The sequence below is a fragment of the Tinamus guttatus genome, unplaced genomic scaffold (assembly GCF_059628265.1).
Source record: "Tinamus guttatus ecotype Peru unplaced genomic scaffold, ASM5962826v1 Tinamus_guttatus_pri_ptg000006l, whole genome shotgun sequence".
NCBI lineage: Eukaryota > Metazoa > Chordata > Aves > Tinamiformes > Tinamidae > Tinamus > Tinamus guttatus.
The window spans coordinates 326,019-349,261 of NW_028288540.1; the positions used below are offsets into that span (position 1 = coordinate 326,019).

Here is a 23,243-nt window from a genome sequence, read left to right on the forward strand (position 1 = left end):
AGAAAACCACAGTCCCTTTCCTGGCATGGCAGCTGATGGCAGAGAAGTGCTTTTGCTACTGAACTGTGTATTATATTTTAATTTATTGAGTAATTTAGAGGAAAAAAAAAACAGCTTTTGTTTTGAAAAGAGACAACAGTGTGACTTAGAATAAGGAACCACTTTCTGTAGGTACCAAGCCTATCCTTCTTTTTCAGAAACAATAAAACTGTTTTGATTCAAAATATTTACTACGAAATCACTGTAGTTTATCCCAGCTCTTTGAAGATTATCTCTGCTGGAACTGTGTTTGTAGCTGAGCTGATAGCCTTTATGGTCAGCCTAGTACAGGCAAAATGGTTTTAAAGCTGTCTTTGTGAAAAAAAAGGAAAATAGACTATTCTAACCAAAAAACATGCTAAGATACTATCACGCGATTTGAATGTCCTCTCTAACCCTACATTTATCAGTACCTTAGCCTAGATGCTGTAGATCAGTAATCACAGGTAATAGGGTAGTCGATCCTACCTTTCTAGCAGGCAATTTTGTATCTGTGGAGAGAAATGATATGTTGCAACTTGGCTGTTCTTGCTAAAATGCCTTCAGAGGCAGGAGGAAGGGGATTTACCTGGTTTGTCCTCTAAACCAGCAGCCGTGATGCCAGTGGTGGTGTACTCAGCACCCTGCCATGCTGAGGGTTGGCTCCAGGCCTGGGACATCATGAAAAACAGGGTTTATGTCGCTCGTTCTGCTAGATAAGACCCTGGTGCAGACTCAGAGAACAAGTGGTGCAAAATCACAGAGAAACTGTCGTGGCTTAGGAGAGAGGGAATCATACTAACAAAGACGCACCACAACCAAATTAGCAGTTATCTGAGTCAAATTCCTCACTCTGCTGTACATGTAGTTCATTCTGTCTGAGTATTTATGCGTTTTAAAGACAAGAGCTGCAGGTTTATTATGCACAATGCCAGTGTGTAAACCGTTTCTTGAGAATGTAATTACCTTCTTTTCTCCTTCTTTGAGGAATACAGAAACACCATCTGGACACGATGCAAGAGCATTACTTGCCGCTTCCAGTTATAAGGTTTATTCTGACCATTAAAAAGGTCCTTTATTATTCTATACTTATTTTATTTTCCAGACTTTTGTTGGAATCAACAAAAACTTTCACTTTAAAGTTGCAGCAAGTCTGCACCAACCCAGTTTAACACAGCAGGGTCCAGATCTTGTTTAGCAACATTAGTGAGTGAACATAAAATTCAGAGCATGGTTTGTAGTAGCTTGTATATATCTAAGGGCTCCTATTGAATAAATACAAAGACATTTTCATTTTGAAGACATATCATTTGTACATCCTCCTAGTATTTTAGTCTGCTGTACGACTGCCACTTCACACCAATTTAACCAGGAATGTACCCCAAAGAAAAGCTAAATTAAAATAAAGCATTTATTGATGAAGTTCACTGTAACAAAAGTAATGGTTTGTTATGCATATTCTTACCTATTCATTACCACTTTTTTTTTGAAAGCCCCATAAAATCATGGTGATTTGATTCTTAAGGTTCAATCATACACCAAAATTTACTAGTTTTAGCATATTATTCCATAGATTAAATTTTCTTTCTGTAATACAACAATAAATCAGCTAAACTACTGCTAGGGTCTTATTTTCTGGTTAAGAGTGCCTGAATCCCATTTGCTTCAGTAACTATCATGCTTTTATCTTTTAATTATGATAAACAATGGGATGTCACAGAGAAGTTATTAGCATAAGTTTGTACATCTTTGTCACTTTGAACATGAAGATCCTACTATATACATGCACTATCTCTGGATAATTCAGTGTTGAGGTTTATCAGGATGCAGAAGAGGACAGGATGAAAATTTCATCATTGTTAAGATAAATACAGTGCTAGTATTTAATCTGAGTTATGGAAAGATACTTAAAGCCCTATGCAACCTTTCCTTAGATGATCTTTCATGCATATACTTTTACCAATGGGGTGCAGAGGTACAGTGAAAATTAGTGGCTCGCCTATGGCCATATCTTGAGTCAAGTACCATGACCCCATTTCCTTTCTCATTTTACAAGACTGCACTCTGAGGAAAAGCAGCATTGGCTGCTGGTGCAGACCAGCTCTGTAGCCTCTCTCCATCAGTGCAAGGGGCGTAATTACCCTCGCCAGAATTTTGCAATAATGTACCCATAAGGGACATGCCTGCCACGCTCGCACAATGAGAGCTTGACTCATGCCTCTAGGCAGGAGGATAATGAACCTCTTTCTACATCTTTCTCAGTTCCTTCATTTAATCAGACCTTTTAACCTGTGCTGTTGGGCCAGATCCACCATCCTTGGAAATCAGTGGAAAACATGGAGATGAGGGTTTTTCACACTTTCTGTGGGGAAGCAGGTGACAGGAATATTAAATCCATGTAGGTGTTTGCCATTCAAAAGAATTTTTTTAAAAATAGGGCATAAAGCAATATTTTGCCTACCAACTGCTGCTAATATGCTATTTCATGTATCAGACAGAAAACTAGCATGTCATAGCTTCATCCATAATATTCCAAAAATCAGATTGGTCTTAGTAATTTTTCCTTTAAGCATCCTTTTCAGGTAGAACATCACTACAAGCTATAATGAAAGTGTACATCTTAGCTCTTGCCTGCATATGTTTGGCTTTTTATAATTCACAAAGGAACATATTTTTCAAGAAAATATTTAGGCAAATTCTGAAGGAAAAAAAAAAAAAAAAAGTAGGTAGATTGCTTTCTTTATTCCCTTTCCGTAAGGAAATAGTCATTTCATTTGTAGACTATTGGCATATTCTCTAAATCCTGTGTTGAGTGTGAACATCTTAGACCAAACGTTTGACTTCTTTGTGGTATTTGTTTTTATATTTTGAACCATGTTTAGATTTGGAGAGTTCAAAAACATTTTTAGTAGCAATGATCTAAAAAGTTAAGCTGTTCTTTGAGAGTTAGGAGGCCTGGGTTTGATTTCCTTCCCTGCCAAAAGCTCCTTTAGGGAACTCAAGCAGGTCATGTAATTCCAGCTTCCTAGAAGTGCTGTGAAAATAAAATCCATTACTCAGATGCTCAGATGTGCACTATCAAAAAGAGGCAAGGGGCTCCCAGACAGATAAGTTATCAGCATGGATTTGAAAGATTCAGTGAATCTTGAATCCTTCCCTTGCAGTGGATGCTACCTAGTAGAAACTGTGCTATTAGCATAGAGCTTCCCTTAAAAAAAAAAAAAAAAAAAAAAAGTAACATGATTAAGTTGTGCAAAAGTGAAGAGTTAACAAGGCATGTGCACGCACACATGCTGTTAGTGCACAACTCTGTGCAATGTTTTGTCTCAGTATTCAGTAACTGCACTGTAATTACATTGCAGGCTCTAATAAGTATGGGCTCCAAGGTGCCAAACGCTCCCAGCAGCCACAGGGGGTCCGAGATGCTTCGTGTATCAGATGATAATCCCAGCACATTGCGAGGCTGAATCCCAGCGCGACCAGCCCCCCAAGCCGCTGGGATATCGCTCTGTGCCTTTAGAGATAGGTATTACATTCAACCGAGTCATCCAGCAAGTTGATTTTGAGTGATAGCTGCACTAAAGTTGCAATGAAAAATATAGTGAAAATATAGTACACCATTTTAGCTTAAAGCGTGTCAAATGTGTTGCATGTTTTTATGGCACTAGGAGTGTGTTAGGAATCAGAAGACCTCATGTTCTCTTCCTGGTGTGCTGACAGCCCAAGCATGGAGGATATCACACTGCTCTTCCGGTCTGCAAAATCCTCATATATATATATGTGTACACATATGTATACACATATATATACACATATATATGTATAAATGTGAGGGTAATCTCTTCTGGTGGTATGCAAGGAGAGATCTTTTACGAAGGAGTTGAGTAGAGGAAATGTAGTCATTTCACAAAAAACGTAGGGAGATTGTTCAATTAGGGATGTCATCAGTCAATAACAGGTTAAAATGGTTGAACCTCTTTTTTAAGAGACGAAGAAGACCAAGTTACTGTTTGACTTCTGCAGGTAACCACTCAACATTGCCCGGAGTGCCTCTGCCAGCTGGCATGGGAAAGCCTGCTCCCCTAAGTACCAGTCCTTCACTCAAATTCCTGAAACAAACATTACATTCCAGGGGGAATATATATTTAATCTCTTTTTAAACTTAGTTGTGTAGAACACTTGCTCCCTGGACACCTCTGTAAAGCATGTGGGTTTAGTGTCAACGAATAATATTATAAAGAAGTTACATATTGTGGTAATGACAAAACATTTTAGAGAGTTGCTGAAGCACTTCTTGATGAAAATTGAAGTAAAAGCTTTCTAAATGCATCCAGTCCTGCTAAGAGGTCCAGCACTTGACATTTCAGGTGATCTTTGGCATGGATCCTAATAAATGATGTTATAGAGATAGTCTAAAGAGACTTAATTAGAGGCTGCAAAAACTACTGGTGCTGAGGCAGGAGTTTCAACAACTAAGTCAAGAGCCTATGGATAGAGAAATACAGCAGGCCTCTCCCAGTTTAAATGGATGTAAAAGGTTCCTTCCCAGGTTTTGCTAAAGGAGCGTGCACCAGCTGCCACCGCACTGCACTAAAACCATGGGGGTGGATCTGAGCACCCCACCTAAGGCTGGGAGCCCCTTTTAGATGCTTTCTGGAAGCACAGCTGGCCAGCCTGCGGGCACACCAGGTGTGCCAGGATATGGCTGGAGCAGAAGGAGGCTCATGGACAGGGCAATTTCTGTTTTCACTTCTGGGTGACCATGTCTCTCTTGCTTCAGCTTGCCTTGCTGTGAAATGCAGCAACCCTTCATAAAGCACCTAAGACCTTCTTGGTCTTAGAAGGTTGTAGATCCACAGGGACTGGAAGCCCATGTAAGTTAGACCTGCCACTGAAAGAGTCAACCCCGTCCTCTACCTGCTTTGGGGCTCCAAACACAGCCCTGGGCTATCCTAAGCATTCAAGCAGATGCATCCCGAGCTGTGTCCAGGAACTGAAATGAATTATAATCAAATATTAATTCAAGATACTATTTTTTCCCTCTGATCACTTCCAGAAGCTGTTTTTCTGGCTGCAGAAATATTTGTGATCCCATAAGAAAGCAAGCAATGCTGGAATGGGACCAGGTAGCCAAGGATGGCTGGAAACAGAAACACTAGTTTCAATTTTTTAGGAAATAGCATAATGAAGATTTGAAATTACTTCATGGTTCATCATGTCACTGCAGCTGTACCAGAGTAGACTGGCATCTATATTCTCCCTATTCACAAATATATAATGATTTTCATCTACTGTCCTACGGTCCTTATTTTCCCACACACAAAACATTATGAAATGCTTCAACAGAATGATTTTTTATGTATTGTTTTCTGTGCAGTTAATGGAAGTTCAGATTTTCTGTACCATCTCTGAGGTCCTTGGGCTGAATCTGGCATGAACAGGAAGGGGTAAAAAGCAAGTATTGGACACTTTATATGACGGAGAACAGAACATGGTGCTGACATTTTGCTTCGAGCAGGACAAGGGATGCCTGGAGATGTGATATTCTCATGCTACACTCACTAGCCAAAATACCTGGCTGACAAAATCCAAGACACATGAGAAAAACAAGGGGGGAAAAAAACCCCAAAGAACTCTTAAGTGTGACTAAACAGTCATGCAGTGAGATAGTGGCCTGGAGGAACTGGGCATGACTAAACGGTGTGGATTTGGGTTTCCCACCCTGTCAAATACGGAATGAGCAGAGCAGCCACACTTGTGCCTGGAGGGATTCCCGGTTGTTGCAGCGTATTGGGTCACTGGGTGACTGTTATCTGTTGTGACCAGACCCGTTTCCCATACAAGGGTGATTGTGACAACGCTTCCCTTTTTGTATACCCCATCGCAGGAGGCTGTAATTAGTGCTTCAAGGCAAACTGCGACCTTTTGGAACTTTTCCTGAGGCTTATGAAGCTTAAATTAGTTTCTGCTGTTTGAAAGCATGCACAGACTTAATCTCTGGGTCCTATTTACATTATAATTACTATATAATTCGCATTTGCATTCACTTGGCTCCCTTTCTGACTTAACAGTTAAGGTTGGCTTTGGCATCTAAACCCCTTTGTGCATCGTTCAGGGGTCAGGAGTCCCATGGGTGAAGGATGGGGCGTGCCCTGTCTCACTATCTCATGTGCTTGTGCTACTTTAAAATAGCAGGCTGATATGAAAAGAGAAGAAGAAAAGAGAAAAAAAAAATGCTTTGCACAAATCGAAGCTATCACAAGAGCTTCTTCTCCAGGAAAAATATAAGATGCTATTAGTGGGTTGGGATTTAACAGAGAACTTCTTTTCTGACAGCTGTTAACCTAGCTATTAAAGTAGTATGAGACTAATTAAAATGGTAGGTTTTGTGGATGTTCCAATCACATTTTTTCTTCCTTTGAATAGACCATTCATTTATGTTCTAAAATATTTTGCTGTATTGAGATACATCCTTTATGCTGAGTAAATTACCCATAAAGACTCAGCACCATGGAATAAGGGAACAGAAATTTATACATGAATATTTAATAATAAAATGAACTGAAAACCACACTATTTCCAGTCCTTCAAGAAAAGATTATGAAATGAAAAGTGGAAATCTTATCCCTATTCTTATTTCAGGTCACATCCCCCATTCATATCCCAACTTCATGTTCCTTGTTTTTACATCAGTTGACCCTGTTTTGATTTTAACTCCTGCTTTTAAATATGACCTGTCTGGTGTTGCCCAGAAGAAGATAATTTGTCATGTGCTTATGGCCAGTATTCTTGTCATTTGGTCATTCCGTGGATTTAAAAATATATCAAAACTCCAGTCCTAGGAGATAAATGACCATGACAACAGGCTTCCTACGGTGCCTCAAATAATGAAGTTTCACAAATCAAGAAGTGTCCTCCTGCATGTTAAGACTCGGGTTCATGTGCATTATTTTCAGCTATAAGAGTGACCTTGGTTGAACTCATTATTCTGCAGTGAATACTACAGATGTTACCATCCCACAAGATTTAAAGCTTGCTCCAAGGAAAACTGCTTCATTCACCTTGTTTGCCAGCTGGATCAGCTATGTGGCTTATTACTGGCTTTTATTTTCTGATTGCATGATACACTTTTAGCATTTTATTAATACAGGAAGTACATTAAGGATATAGTAAAATCTGGGAACTAGTGAGAGGGAAATAGCTTAATAATTATACAATGAGAAGCAATGTTATTTAGCTTTTTTTAAAAAAAAAAAAAAAGTTAATATCCAACATCAATTATTACTTGTCCAGTTAAGATACCATTATGTGTTGTAAGTGAATTTTACTTTTAGAAAAGAATGAATTAAGGTTTTCTATATCAATTTATATTCATTTTTAATGGAAGAACACAAAATTAATGATCTGTAAATGGCACAGAGAAAGGAGTATCTTCTTTTATGCTGTGATTACCCTTTTCCCTTGAACATATCAACAGCAGGTTTAGCAGGGAATCTGGGATGAGAAACAGGGACTGTAGCTCTGCTTCCCTTTCTGCAGCTTCCCCAGAGATGTGACCTTTGGGTAATGTGGAGACTACACAGGCTCTCCATCAGGATGGCACTGCCATTCGTGATCCATGTGAAACATGGGACCGTAGGAACATATATCCAGTCTCCGGTCCAAGCTCCTGCTAAAGCAGGGTGAGCAAAGAGAATAGACTGGATTTCTCAGGGCTTTATCCAGTCTGGTCTTGAAAGCCTCCAGGAATGGGGGGAGCAGAGCCATCTTGAGCATAATGAAATATGCAGAGAAACTTCCAGGGAATAGAGACAATGTCTGTCTCTGACACATGTTCCTCCACATAGCAGATATCTCTTAGGATTGGACTATACTAATGCACTACAAAACTTAAGTCTATTTAAGCAACAGGAACAAATGAATGATAAACCTTTGCTCTCATCTCTTTCCCAAATTTGGAGAAAACTGAACGACAGTTAAGTTAATGAGGAACTCAATTAAAAATAGAAGGAAATAGAATAGAAATTAGAAAGAATGTTGGTTCAGGAAATTTCTCTGGTCAGATTCATTCTTCCAACTACAAACTTGAACCAGAGTACTGAGGAAAATACTTAACCCTTAGGGGAAGTCAGTGATCCATGTCTGAACTGGAATGGTTCCCTCCACTTTGGTATTCACACCCCTGAGATCCCTGAGATTCACACCCTGCAATCACGATGCACTCTCAGGTTCAGGATATTGGCAGGCAAATTCCCCCAAAGTACCTCCCTTTTATACCTGATATAATCATTCCAATGGATGAGTGTTCCACAAAGTTTCTTAAAGATCATAGTTTTCCACATTCCTCCTTGGGATCAGCCTCAGGTATGATCATATTATATCTTCAGAAAACCTTAGACAAAGTTTCATGAAAGAAAGAAAATGCTTTTACTCATCCCACTAGATGTGATGTCAAATTGGATTATATTAATTAAGAGGGAGAGGATGAAGATTAGTAAGAGAATTGTAAGGTAAGGTTAAAAACTGCCTAAATGAAAGATCACAATAGATTGTGATGAAGAGAAGTATAAGTCTTGGATAATTGGATAGCAGTAGTAGAATTTATTAGGAGTTGATCCTAGAATGACCTTACTTAAATTTTTCATTGATGGCCTGGGACCCCAAAGCTGGACTGAGTTAATGGGATTTGCTAAGAGTACAAAGCTGACAAGCACCATCAGAAGAAAAAGAAATATTAGAGAATCTGATTGACTTAGGGGCTCAGAGTGATAGAAATTAATAGTGCAAAGTAAATGTAGGAAGCATGAGTAAGAATCTGCCTTGAGACTCATCAGTTACAAGTGACTTGGAAGGAAGAACAGAGCCAGGACTTGCAAGGATGTCCATGAATCGCTTACCTACTGTGGCCCTGGAGAAGGCAAATGTACTTTTAGAATGGATCAAGCAAACAATTTTCTATAGGAGCTAAGCAAGTACCATCTGCACTATAAGAAACAGCTGAGACATCCTCTAGGGAAAGCTGTAGAGTCTTGGACATTTATGTTTAGGAAGAGTGAACTGAAACTGAACAGTCTTGCATAGAAGAATGATAAAAGAAGTAGAGAATCTGCCTTCAAAAGGTAACTGAAACAATTAATTTTTTTAACGTAGCAGATGAGAGCTTTGAGGAGATGTGACTGTCCACATTATAAAGGCAATATTTGTGATTATTTGAAAATAACTTTCTAACACAAAACCAAAAAGGTGTAATCCTCTGGAGTGTCAGCCAATATAGCTTAAAGTTAGAAGGTAGCTTCTACCCAAAGACTGAGAATACCAGTAGAAAATATAGCAAAACAACAACATAGTGATGGGTAAAGAACATTTAACAATAACTTGTTAATCACTTGATGTGATTACCTGTATAAGCAGGGGTGAGTTTTCTTGAACATAGAGGTCCTGCATACTTCAGTGACCATATGAGCAAGTGGGATGTCAGAGCAAGAGCTGCTTAGCATCAACCCAGCTTCCCATATAGCAATTTCCTGCAGCTGTGGAGGCTCCTTTCAATCCCCTAGAATGAACCCAGTTTTAAACAAGGATTTTTTTGGAATAGCCCTGATCTTGAATATGCTTATTTGAGCAACCTTTGGAAGAACTCATCAGAGCTGTTTTGTGTAGCATAATTAAGGACAAATCTCATGCTCATTTGCCCTCTAGACACTGTTAACTAAAGCCATCTCAGAACAGCAAGATTTATTTCTGCTTTAAGTAAGCATGAAATCTATTAGTAGTAGGAGATGGGGCAGAAACAAGCAGGACCATGAGCGCAGTTTGTGCGGTTCTGCACATTGCCTGAAAACAAGACAGTATTGATTATTTTACTAGACTAGTTGCATATTAGGAAATAAAGATTAGATTTTTAAAATTAAATGCCTCAGGGAGGGTGAACAGCAGCACAAATCTCTATTTGATGTTTGTGCTAACAAGGTTGCCAAAGCAAACATCGTGAACAGCTGTCTGTAGCATAGACCAGGAAATACTGTAAATGGGAAAAATATTTTAATTATAAGCAGTGATTCACGGAACTCCCCATGTCTTTATTTATTAGTATGATAATATCACCCCCAACATATGAACTTTATGCATTACGTATAAATAATTCATGGATTAGCAAATAAAGAGATCTGGAATCTGTACACAGAGATGGCTGTTGCCAATTATCTCCCTCGCGCAGAGCCAGAGCTTCTCAGTTCACATCGCTCGCAGCTGCTCTTTTAAATCATTCATCAGCGCTTAAGAGATACGCTGGTGGCACTGGCAGAGAGTATTTGAATTTTTATTGTTTACACACTGTGAATTTAGCTTCTGGTCTGAAATTATCTGCCACATTGAAGCCTTACGATTATGGATGAGAAGAATGTGACAATCTTTTTTTTTTCCCCCCCTTCTCTCTTCAAACGCTCATTACCTTTTTTGCAAATTAGGTGCTATTCTTTTGGTAATTATGACTTTCATCTTAAAATTGTAGCTGATGTGTTTCCCTGTGCTGTTTAGAGGATGAAAATGATTTGGAATATTTCGGAATACTCTCTCAAAATATCCCAGAATTTATTGACCAAATGTTTTGGTCAAGGTTGAATAAAATTTTGACCCTTTGATTTTGACCAAGATTGACCATTGATTTTCAATATTTAAACTGGAAATTTTTATCTTGTCACATAAATAGCTGCAGTTGCTGCTTTCTGCCTTTGGTTAAGCAGAAATCTCTTGAAAATAATAATGAAGGCTGCTTAAAAATCAATGGCTAGCCATGGTCTGTGCTTCTTTCTTGTCAAATCACCTAAATAGTGAGTTTCTACTCACTTTCAGATGGTGATATGACTTAATCTTATTTCCAGCATGGATAATGACAGTGAAATTTTTAAGGCTTTATGATAAAGCTAAATTTTTAGTTGTCTTTTTTTCTGCAACTTGAGATTCATGGGGCATTAGTAACCATGCATCTACCTAGGCACACACAGAGTGCATCCTTGTGCAGACAAGTCCTCCAGGCAACAGGTTGGGCCCTTCCACTTGCCCTAATGATAAAGCAGCAGCTGTAAAACTGCTGTTAAATTATGGGGTGCAAAAGCAGAGTGGAGGCACGGGAGGGTGAGGAGGCTCCTGGGGGTTGTTCAACCTCCTCACAACCAAAACACATTGTTAACTCCTCTGACATTTTTCCCCATTTGTTGTCATATAAAAGTCAAGCAAATCAAAATTCTACTTTTTTCAATGATACTGAGGTATATTTTGAAATATTTTTATTTGATATTTCCTTAAACTGAATATCTTTGTGGAGGACCTCGCTTTAAAATACTAATTTGAGAAGAGGACAGTAAGCTTAGTCAAAGAGCAGCTCAACATAACCTCTAATACAGGGCAATTTCTAAATGACATGCGAGCTTTCTCTTTTGCTTTTTTTTTCATTAGCTTCTCACCATTTTCCCAGCAGTAGCACAAAACTGAAAAGGCAAAGAAATTAGAAAATAAGAGGATTATACGCATTGTGTTTCTCTCTTTTATTCCTTTCTTTTTATAAAACATTTTTGTGTTGGTTAAAGGATTGGTCTAGCTCTGATTGAAATCATTTGGGAAGATTCCTTTTATTTCCACCAATGATTTTATCATGCCCAGGATGAATTGTGTATTAGATTTGTCATTTTTCCAGCAGACTGGTTTCTGGCACTGCAGGAAAAAAGCAGGGCAGATCCATAAATAAATATGATCAGTGTATCACATAAATTGACAGTAAAAAGGTTACTTGGACTAAATCTTGGTGAGTATAAAACCTACATTTTATACTATATATATAAAGAGAGAGTATATATTTAATATATATAATACTTTATATATAAAGCATTTTCCTCTGTGCTTTATCCTGACTCAGTGTCATTCTAAGAAAACACAGTGAAGAATTGGGTTGTTAATGATGAAAATTGTCAATTACTAGGAAATGAAAGTCAGGCCTGCCCTATCGGTCAGCTCAGTAACAAATAAACCCCGTTCTGCCCTGGTTTGTGTCAGCACTATTCCAGTGGCAAACCTGCCTGGATGGCAGGATGGTGTAAATTTGATAACAGGATGTTTTTGGTTGATAACAAAGTTAAACAGAGTAAGTCTTGGCTTATCTTTTCCCTGGAACACAGTTGTTTTAGATTTTCATGAGGGAAGCTGAGCTCAGGGCTTTCTCTGCTTGACTTGTGGCTGGTTCCTTGAGTGAAAATTGTTCATTTAATTCTTGGAGGTGGGAAATAAAAAAGCCCCTTTTCTTTACAGGTGAGGTCTGCATTAGGCATTCCTGTTTTTGTACATGGGGATGTGGTTTCTTGGCAGCACCAGCAAATTAGTAGGTGCAGTTAAACCACCCAAAAGTCTTTCTTGCTCTTGGGAGCTTATTTCACTTACCAACCCAGTACGTGTGGCTCCTATTAACTCATTTTAGTCCTTACTTACACTGTGCTGGGAGTGTGAGCATTAACAGTTGCTGCATTTCGGGGTGCTGGGGGTCATCCCTCAAAATAAAGTTTGGTGGAAGGTTTTCAGCCTGCTCTGCACAAACTCCTGGGACAAGCGACTGGTGAGGGCACATGCTTTGCTTTTAGGCTGAAGGACCCAGGATATCTCAAAGGGGGTTGGATCTGAGAGGATGAGATCTGTAGCGTGGGAATATCAGGTGTCTTAATTCTGAGGTTTAAAAACTTGATTTTTTTAATTTTTGATCTGAATCAGTACAAGTGCTGACCGACAGCGATATGGAAGGACTGACTCAGAAGCAGGTAGAGCTGTGTTGTCTCCAGTAGTCAGGGCTTTCTTCTGGGCTAGGGCTTCCGTTTCTCACCACCCTCCCTACAGGGCACTGCAGTGCAATAGAGAGTTGGCAGATGCACACTGAGAATCTGGGAAATGCAGCATCAAGCCATTTTCTATCAACCAGCTACTTGGTAACTTGTGAAACTAGAGGTTAATTCCAGACCACTCCAATGTGATCCCTCTTCTGTGAATTTGTCTGATTTCTCTGCAAATTCATCATACATTTTCCTCCTCTATAGCATTCTACAGCAAGGAGCTCTGTGGGTGACTGATCTCACTACTCAAGTGCTGTATTTTAGAACCAAACCAGTATTTATTTATTTATTTTAATGTTGTTCGCAAAGCAGCAATGGTTACCCGTGGTGTATAAAATGTAAATGCTTTGTGCTGGGATGCTTGTGTGTCATTAGAATAATTTATAAAGCAAGTGATTTAATTGTGTTTGTGCTAATTATAGTGTTTACAAATTGGGGAAAGACACTTGGTGGTCCGTTGGGAAAGAGTTTGGAAACCTCACGTGTCTCAGAGTCTACAGCACTGTCACTTATTCATAGCCTCCTTCTAATACCTAGGGGCTTTGCTTTTTAGATTACTCTTCCATGGAATGTAATTCTCAGGAGCCTTCAGCTTCGTGGAATTCAAAACCAGGTTCATGTGCATGTGTGTGCATTTAGATAAATGAGCTTGTTATTTAACTTAAGTTTTTTTCTTCTTTTCAAGGTCCGCGAGTTCCGATGGTGACTGTTCACAACACAAGTGACACACAAAGTAAGAATGCAATTCCTGTAATTCTTCAGGGAAAAGAAGCTAGACCCTATCTTGAGACAGTATTTCTAAAAGCAGTGTCCACACAGTAGCTTGCCATTGGGTGTATGCGGTCAGTGACCTGGGGAGGTCATTTCTCATTAGCTTGCTCAAAAAATGCATAGTCCAGATCTCTCTCTCTCTCTTCTTAGTCTTCCATAAAATTTTGTTTCACACCCTCCTCCAAATAAATATATGTATTTTATATATGTATTTATTTATATATAACATAATATATACGTTATATATATATAAAATATAAGATATTGTATGTGTGTGTATGTATACATTACTAAAATCCCTCTGATGACATGAACTGTCAGGCTGAGGGAGGTAATGCAAAGGTTTAGCCCCAGGAGTTGCAAGTTTTGCTCCCAGCTATTGGTGACTTGCAGCATGGTTTCCTCGTGTGTTTCTTGGTGGTTATAATACTTATTTATTTGCTAAGACTTTTGAATGCTAATGATTCTCATCTACACCAGTAGAAATCTTGGCTTGTTTCAAAAACAGATCGCAGCCCCCAAATCTTTGGTGCTGGCTATCACCACTGACAGATGGGTTAGGACCAGAGCTGAGAGAGATGCAAGTTTCCGTATTGTTTTACGCAGTTTCTATGCATGACTCTCTGCTTCCCATTCTCTAAATTCCTGTTTGTAACACGCAGTTTACTCCATTACTGCATGTAGAAAAGCTTTGTTCGTGAAGACATGAGCACAAGGAAGAGCCCAAGTTCTTCCAGAATTATTTCAAATCTCTTTCTGTGAGAATGTGGTTGATTGAGCAAACTTAGAGCTGGAGAATGCAAATGAGTTATATTTCCATGAAGGTTTGCACAGAAGGAAATAAAGGCCAGTTTGCCTGGGTTGCAAGGTGAAAAGTAAATCAGATTTGTGTCATACTGTGTTCTTTTTTGTTAAGACATAAATACTAAATAGTGTTCCATCGAGTGCCAATAGTGTCTGATACTGTCAAGGAGATGTATTACACATTCAACTCTAATTTATCCTTCCAGACTTTTCAATCAATTTGTTTGCATTGAAGTGTTCCTTTGCAGAGGGATTCTTAGAGAGACAGGCATAAAATCCAGCAGCATCTGGAATAAGTTAGATTAAAGCAACATAGTTTTGCAGGACCGCTCTGCAGGGAAGGCGGCGGGAATCGCTGCTGCCAAAGCAGGGCATCATCGCCCACCTTGGAGCACGTCCTAGACTGTCTGCCCTCGTCTTGCTTGTCAGGTGGCCATGTGATAAATACCTCACTTCCTCATGCCTCAGTTTCCCCCTTGCTCTGAGACTTGCAGAGAAAATTGCCCTGATGGAGCTGTCTAGTTTTGCTGTCACTGAAGCATTCCTGGCCCAAAATAGAGGTGTCTTTTGAGGCAGGAGGGGGAAAACACCATGAAGTTTCTATAGACTTTCATTTTATCTTCAAAGAGAGCTCATTGCACACAGAACGAGCACGAAACAGATGTCTTCTACAGACCAAGTCCAGGCTTTTATTGAGGTCTCAGCCGTCCTCTGAGCTCTGCCCAGTGTCCCTGCTCAGGGTGATTTCATTTGTGAAAGAATAAAAAGAGTGTCCCTATTGCTACCACTGTTTTCTCCTCCTCATCCATTTTTGTCTTTTTTTTTTTTTCTTAAACATGATACTTTAATTTTACAACAGATATAGATACGGCTGATTGGCTCTAATAGCATGCACAGGATAGTGTTCTTGTGAATGTGCTATAGACTGTATAGTTTTATAAATTACCTTTGGATGTATAAAATGAGAGATACTATGAAATAGAAGCACCAAATGAAAGCCTTTTTAAAATAGCGTAAAATATACTAAGATCAGTTTTATTTTGACAGTTATATATGTGCAATTTATTACATAGATAACTTGATCTAGTCATGCATAGAACACATCTACTGAAATTCATGGCTTTCTGGGTAAGATTAGCATTTCCCTTGCTTTCCCTTTTTCCCCTCATTCTATTGCTTTTGAATAAAGAACAGCTACGGCAATTGCGTGTTACCAAATTTGCATATTTAATATGAGCCCATTACTCTATAAAGGGAGTTTGCCTCTATATTCTGCAATGATCTGATAATAGTGAGTTGCACGGAATATTACAGTATGCTTACATTTAATTAAGCAGTGACCATTTGTACTCCACAGTCTTGAGCTCCCTGTGGTCCTAAAGCAGAAAAGAAAGTCCTTTAGGAGATATGCCAATCTTTTTTATTTCCTCCCCAGTCTTCCTGGCTTTCTGTGAATGCAATTATATGAACAAATAAAACTGCTTGACTAAATTCCCCTACGTGGCAGGCCCCTTTCTGCTGATAAAGCTACTTGTGTGTGCCATAATTAAATGAGAATCTTAATATTTAACTAAACGTAATAGGCTGTTGCTTTGGTGCTTTTGTGGGGGTTGTGATTTCAATAGAGATGAGTCAAGATTTTTAGAGGCAGGTTGAATAGTCATTGAACCAATATACTCCTCTGAAAGAGCTGTGAAACATATTAACTGGAAAGGGCACATTTTTGTGCTGTGCCTGCCTTTCTGTTGAGTAGACAGGGGCGTCAAGAGCCTGATAATCAAGACCCTGAGTGTTATTTGGGGAGCTGGTGTTGCATGCTTATCCACGTGTCTCTAAAGGGAAGTCATTCAATAAAACATAACTTGGTGTTGATAGGGCTATATTTTGCTGAGAATCACATATTAAATGCATTATATTTACTCTCTCCACGCTTCTACCCAGACAAAACAGTGAGGCAGAGCCTCAGATGAGAGATGTTGTCCACGAGCTGGGTTTGTATTTCATGGGTGGCACCGAGCCACGTATCTGTGGGCAGGTGAAAACCAAGAGCTCAACAAGATGCATCAATAGATGTGTGGCTGGGGCAGACTGAACCCTCTCCTGTGATAGCATCTCAGCACAGATTACATCTCCAGCTGGTATAAGTCCGCTGAACATCATTGACTTTAATGAGGGATAAAAGCTTTACACCAGCACAGAACATGCAATACACTTCAGAAACTTTACTAACATAGGCTCCTGTGAAGGATGGACAGCTAGAAGGCAAATCTTTTGCAAGGAAGCTTGTGTTAAAAAATATTAATGTGGCTGTAAAATATTAACATGCATTTTCACAAACAATGACAGAAATTTCTGCGCTCTTCTCCTTATTCTTTCAGAAATCTTCGAGCTGGAGGCAAATGAAAATGTGCAGTCAACAGTAAATGACAGACAAATGCCTAAAGTAGAATATGTGGAAATCAAGATAGATGATTACAGTAAGTAGCACGTTTCCTCCCTCTTATTTTTCTTTTTAACTGTTCCTGCTGTGAAATCATACAGTTGTCTTGGTAGAGTGACAGAAGGAAAAATGACTTTTGCTCTCAATAAACTCTCACAGTTTGCCAAGTGCTCTGTTAGGAAGTGCTGCGTATAAGGAAGTTATTGGAGAGACAGGATTTGATGAGTACAAAGCTGAAAAAAAAATGAAAAAGGATATATATATTTATTTCCCTTTTAAAATGTTCTGTGGAAAAAACAAAAGCAATCTAGGAGATGAAGCTTTTTGGTGCCCCCATTCTAGTGGCATTTGTCCTGGCTGGGCTGGACCTTCAACCGGAGTCGCTCAGAATTCTTTAAGAAAGCCATCTCATTTCTTAGGCTTGGAAAAAACAGTGCCACGACACAAGCAAAGCAAAATTTCAGCTAAAGAAGGTGGAAACCTGAGGTAGGGTAAATCAGCACCTGCTGCATTGTGCATGTATCACTTATTTACTTATTACTCCACTATCTCTATGCCAAACGGCCCAGAGAAAAGGAAGGGCAATGTAGCAACCAGGCAAGGCGTGAGCATCTTCTGCCTGTCCGTAGACCACTGTGAAAGCAGCTGCTTCTGCTATGAACAGATGTCCTACGTGTGTTGGGGAAATCCAGGCTGTGTGAGTGGTCTCAGCCCCACAGAAGCAGCTCAGGAACTGGGCTTCAAAGTATGACCCATAGTGTTTCCCAGGATGGAGAATGCAGAGCACCTTTCAGATAGGATGAAGCAAGTAAAAGCCTCTGAGGTGTGATGGATGTTAGGTTGCTAATTTGGACCATCGCCAGGTGCTATAAAATGTGAGACTGAGAGGCCGTTGGAAAAGGGTAATAAGTGCCTAAAACGCTCTGCTTGGCACCTTGGTATTAAGAACATAAACTGAATGCATGAAAACATGAGAACAGATGTGCACTTCCCAGGCCCCACAGGCAGGACATGACCATGAAAGATGGCTCGCCATAAAGACCACCGTCTGTCCACCCCCGTTCAGAGGCCTATGGGAAGAAAATAGCTTTTACTGCAAATCCAAGTTGTTGCTAAATTTCTTAACTGTAGGTATTTTTGAAACTGTCTTCTGCTCATTTAACCTAGTGTGTGTAATAACGGCAACGCACCCGCTCTTTTGCTTTCGTCCGGTGTTTCCAAGGCCTTAGGCTTAACAGCCTTGGGAACACCGCGTGCAGTGTTTATGTATATTTAAAGTCAAGTGATGGCCTTTTTGGCTGTCCCTGGGCCATTGATCCAATTTGCAGGCCATTAGCATGCAGATGGAATAACTAATTATCCTGAGCGTCACACAATGATTGCAAAATAAACCACTTAAACCTCATGGTTAATCTGTGTATTAATCTATTGAACATGCTGCTAATACCAATTTAATTGCTGCGCCTTTGGTAATCTGGACTGTAGTTAATGTTTTAAAAATAATTGTGCTGCCATTAATGCAAAAAGACATTTGTGTGGGAGCATTTTCAGATACCAGCGCAAGGCCACACTTAGATGAAGCTTCAGTGTCACTGCATGGGCTTCATTTATCTCTCTCTTAAACCGGTTCAGCAGTAGTATGACCATGCAGTCTTCAGCAAGGCTGCCTGCTGCTTTGTGGCAAAGTTGGCCTGTTCTCTATCTGTCCTCACACTACTACTACAGCAGAAAAAAAATTCCTATTCTCTCTCCCACCTACCATACCAAATTGGGTCCTAAGCTATTATCTTCTCCCCCCTCTTCTGCTATCCTGAAATACAGATTTCTGGCTGTCTCATCCACCTGCCAAAAAAGAAAATTATAGCTATTGCCAGATGTTAATTGAACATTGTAAAAGTGATGCATGACTGAACAGCTCATGCTGTACTCTAGATTTACGTTCCTTGTCAGCTTGGCTATTACAATATGGGTCTTTTCTTTGACAACATCTGTGTTCCTAAGGTGTTATTTACCAGTGCATCTTATGAAATGCCATCTTGTTCCTGCTCCTAAGTGGCTAAAACGCTATAAAAATTTATTAGAGTTATGTCAGTTTTCTTATACTAAAGACATGCTGTTATTTGTTTTTTTCTCTGTTTTCTTTTTTTTTTTGTCCAGAATTGCCAATGCAGATCTTAAAACCAGCAACCTTTTCAGACACCGCACACTATCCTTTGCTATTGGTTGTGTAAGTTTTCGTTCTTCCTTTGGTTGTGTTCACACTATGAGGGCACCGTGGAAGACTCCACCACAATCAAAGCCCTTCAAGCTGAGTTTTATTCAATGCCAGCAGGATGCCAGCCTCCTGCTTCAGTGCCTAGACCCAGTATTTGGCCTCCCTGTCCTTGCCTGCGTTCAGAGTTGCAGGGATTCCCGTTGTCTCACTTGCAGAGTTGGAGCAACGAGGTCCTGTGGGTCTGTTGGGGCATGAAAATCCCCAGCAAAAGTTACAAGAAACTGTTTTCTGTATAGGTTTGGTAAGCCTTGGTAATCATACCTAATTCCAAAATCACAAAAAGCAGCTGGGGAGGAAGGATGCTGTGATCTCTCTAAAAGCTGCAATCTAAGAGTTAGTGCCCTCCTTTGAGTGGGAAAGGTTGAAAGCAGATCCCTTCTCAGCCCAAGGTTTCAGTTCTCCAAAGTAATCCTGCAATTCACTCTGCTGTGAAATTGTTCCATGTATACCTGCAGTTCAGTTGTTTTGGGGAAAAACAGGAAGAGGAAGGGAAAAAAAAATAGATATTGACTCTAGCCCAATGTTTAGGGCACTGCATTGGTCAGAAGACGTCTAGGGTCGTATCCCTGTGCTCTTGAGCAATTAATTATTTACAGAGTGGAATAACCACTTTAGGAAAGATTTAGTACTGTTCATCTGTGAGTGAATCCAGCACCAAGGACTTACTTCTGAGGAGCTTGGCTCTGATTCCTCTTTTTCCTGATTTGCAAAAGTTTTTCAGCAATTAAGAGGGACTTAGATCCAGCTCCTCCATGCCCAAAGCAAGAGCTACATCCCTGGGGTACTGGATAAAGGGGAGCATCGCTCTTGCCTTCCTGGGACTGTAGAGCAGAACGAGTGTGATGCTGTGTCCTTGGCCAGAGATGTCCTCCAGCAGGGTCAACAGCCAAGCCAGAGTCCTTGGGCATCCTGCCTCACCAGCCTGTGAGGGGGAGCAATTTTCTCAGTGCACCGATGTTTGGGAATGCTGCTATAGGCACTTCATCAGCCCTGGGCATTCAATAGGTAGTCTGAGAGAGAAGCAGTCAGGCTTACAAAGCTGAAGTATTAGATACCCTAATGGAGCAATCCTTCCTGTGTAAGGGTCTGTGTTCCCTGAAGTACCAGTGGAGAGAGTTAGAAACCTTTGAAATTTTCCAGGATTTAAGGACCTTGATTAGGAAGGTAGAATTCTGTTTTGGCAAGTGTAACAGATAAGTATTTCTGGACGCAACATTTAGTAAAGCACATGACAAACTTTTCTGTCAACCTGAAAATAAACTGGAAGTGGAAATTCATTGACATTGGGAGATTCTTTCCTGGTCCTACTGCTGCATTGCCTGCTTCCTCGTAAGGAGCCACAGCACCACAGAGAAGCTTGAAGTAGGAACGAAAGCGGCCTATGAATACCCATACGCCATCCCGCACCTCCTTCGATGAAGGACAAAAACTCTGCAATAAGCACATCGTTACATCACAAATTACTGCAGTGAAAATGTTCTTCATTATACAAGTGCTTGAGGAAGATTGGTACTCATCAAGCTAACAACACTTGATTAGGCTGCCTCCAAAGCTAGAGGTGCCTGGGCCTCTGCTGAATAAATGCAAATGATCGAAGTCACATGCACGTAAAAAACCTGCAATGTCTCTTGTCTCTGAGAATCCCCAAGAAGGACAAGTACATGGAAGAGCCACTGACCCTAGAGCAATCCCAGTCCTAAATCCTACTTCTCTTCATCATCTCTTGACCTTTTTTTTTTTTTTTTTTTTTTTTTTTGGACTATTTGTCTGAAGGGCAGTCCCTCTGTCTCAAGACAGTTCTCTTCTGCAGAATCTATTCCTAAGCAGGAGAGTAAAGAGGAAGTCTTGACTCTTGACCACCTTATTCATCAAGTTCAGGCAAACCTGAGCATTTTTAAGCTATTTTTTTTTCTCCTTTAGAAATGTTGTTTTCCTTCGTACTTATTTCAAGCAATGGTGCCAGCAGTGCCAGATGGTTCAAGCTGCCACCACTCTTGTGAAGCCTACAGAAGGGATGTCAGGTCTGGATGAAAGGGGGCAGTGAATGAAACCCAAATGCTTGCCAATGAAGGGAAAACAGGCTCATATCTGCAGGTTCCTCCCAGAGCACTGGCAGAAAACCCAAAACAGGCTCCTTATGACAACTCCTCCACCAGGAAGATCCCATCTTTGGGGACAGCCATGACATAAATACAGACTAGAGACTATTGTGTCCCCTAACCTGGCATCACTGCCCTGAGGGACTCTCCCAAGGTGTCCTACCTGCTTAATAATGCACTTGCTAGACTTGTTTAAAGCTCTCCTGCACACAGCGATATTTGCTGTGCAGGTAGGGAGGGAGGAACCAGCCTGCAGCCACCAACCGCAGCCCCAAAGCCCATCCCACACCCCCAACCTCCCACACAACAACAAATTATTATTGTTCCAGAAATTGTTTTCCTCTGTTTTAAATGAGCATGGACTTATAATGAATGCAGGCACTTCAGCTTCCCATTGCACATGATGACTTTCCACCCGTTTCCCTTTCAGAGATGGGACGCCCGGCAGCCAGATTGTGACCGAGAGGTTTGAAGTGAACTGGGAGAGCGTCATGGTCAGCTCCCACAACGCGATCGTGATCAAGTTCGACGGCCGTGGGAGCGGGTTCCAGGGCACTAAACTGCTGCATGAGGTGAAGAGAAGACTGGGACTTCTGGAGGAGAAGGATCAGCTGGAAGCTGTCCGGTGAATGGCACCTTCCTTTAAGCAAACAGTTCATTGCTAATGATTAAACCAAGGCTGGCATTTGTCCTGCTTTCTTAACTGGGCAGCAGGGGAAAGGGAGGAAAAGACAACGTAGGCATCCAGCTGTGGCCACATCATGGCACGTGACAGAGAGCTTGTGCCAACCAATGTAGATGGGGGTAAACAAGCCTTAAATAGAGCTCAGCTGCAGCATGCTTATCTGTATTACCTGTTCAAAGCCTATTTATTTTTAGTTCTGTACAGTCATACATCTACAAGCAAGTAATCTGTAACACCGATTCCTAGATTAATTTTGTTCTGGGCTGGTAGCTGGGCAAAGTCCCTCTTTAAACCTTTACAATTAAGCCTTTTTAAAATATAAATCAATACAAACCCAAAAATGCCAAGTCCTGCAGCATCATGAGGTTTATTCTGAGTATTAACACTCTAGAAACACCATTAGCGAGTGTAATAGCAACAGTTTTACTATGGCTTGCAGGAGTAGTGCAGGGTGTTTGTCACCAGTGTTCAGTCAAACCCAATACAACAGGCCAAAAGATTAAATTGAATGAGGACTCATATGGAAGCAGTAAATACCAGCATCAACTTAGATTGTCTGCATCATTTTTCTGGGGCCACCTCAAATTTAAACTGATAAAAATCTTTAAATCACACTGTGTTTCTTGCACCTAAGGGAAAATATTTTTAACTCTTTGTTTCTCCTGTCTCATATTCCAGGACGATGCTGAAGGAGCATTACATTGATAAAATGCGAGTCGGTGTGTTTGGGAAGGTAACATTTTCCCATTATTCCTATGTACTGCTGTAGTTGGCTGAGTTAAATCCTGATTTATTACATATGCCAGTGGTGACTTCTTTATTATTATTTATTTTGGGGATAAACTGCTTTTTGCTCAGAAATGCTGAAGATGAAAGCTTTCATTTTATCAACATATTCATCAATGTTTTCTTTTAAATTGACTTCAAAGTGAAGAAAGTGACTATTTGTCATAAAATTGCTGTCAGATAATTAATTACTTTTTTCCTTGGCAAACTTTCATTTCATTTTCATTTTGTCCCTGAAGGCCTATTGGAGTGTGGGTAGCTCTAGCTTGTACGGTACAAGTGTACAACAACAATATTGATTTCTGAGGCTGATTCACACCATGGCGTGTGCCTGGCTAGGCAATAGCAATTGCAAAGTACAGATAGTTTGAAATGGGAATGGGATTGTGAGCAGAAATTGTTTATTACAGCAGATACAGGGATGAGTGGACGAAGAGTGCTGGCTTATAACAGCATCTCTCTGGAGATTTGATAATGGACTGATGGCAGAAGCTGA

The 23,243-nt window shown here is 40.2% G+C and overlaps 1 protein-coding gene across 1 annotated transcript in view; it reads left to right on the top strand.

Annotated features, from left to right (window-relative positions):
• The window catches only part of DPP6 (dipeptidyl peptidase like 6), a 242,182-nt gene that overhangs the window by 212,904 nt on the left and 6,035 nt on the right, over positions 1-23,243 (top strand). Inside the window, exons 17-21 of the mRNA XM_088521208.1 lie at positions 13,573-13,620; positions 16,841-16,939; positions 19,060-19,129; positions 21,707-21,901; positions 22,640-22,694. Of these exons, the coding sequence (XP_088377334.1) occupies positions 13,573-13,620; positions 16,841-16,939; positions 19,060-19,129; positions 21,707-21,901; positions 22,640-22,694 (467 nt within the window). The remainder of the gene's footprint in view (positions 1-13,572; positions 13,621-16,840; positions 16,940-19,059; positions 19,130-21,706; positions 21,902-22,639; positions 22,695-23,243) is intronic.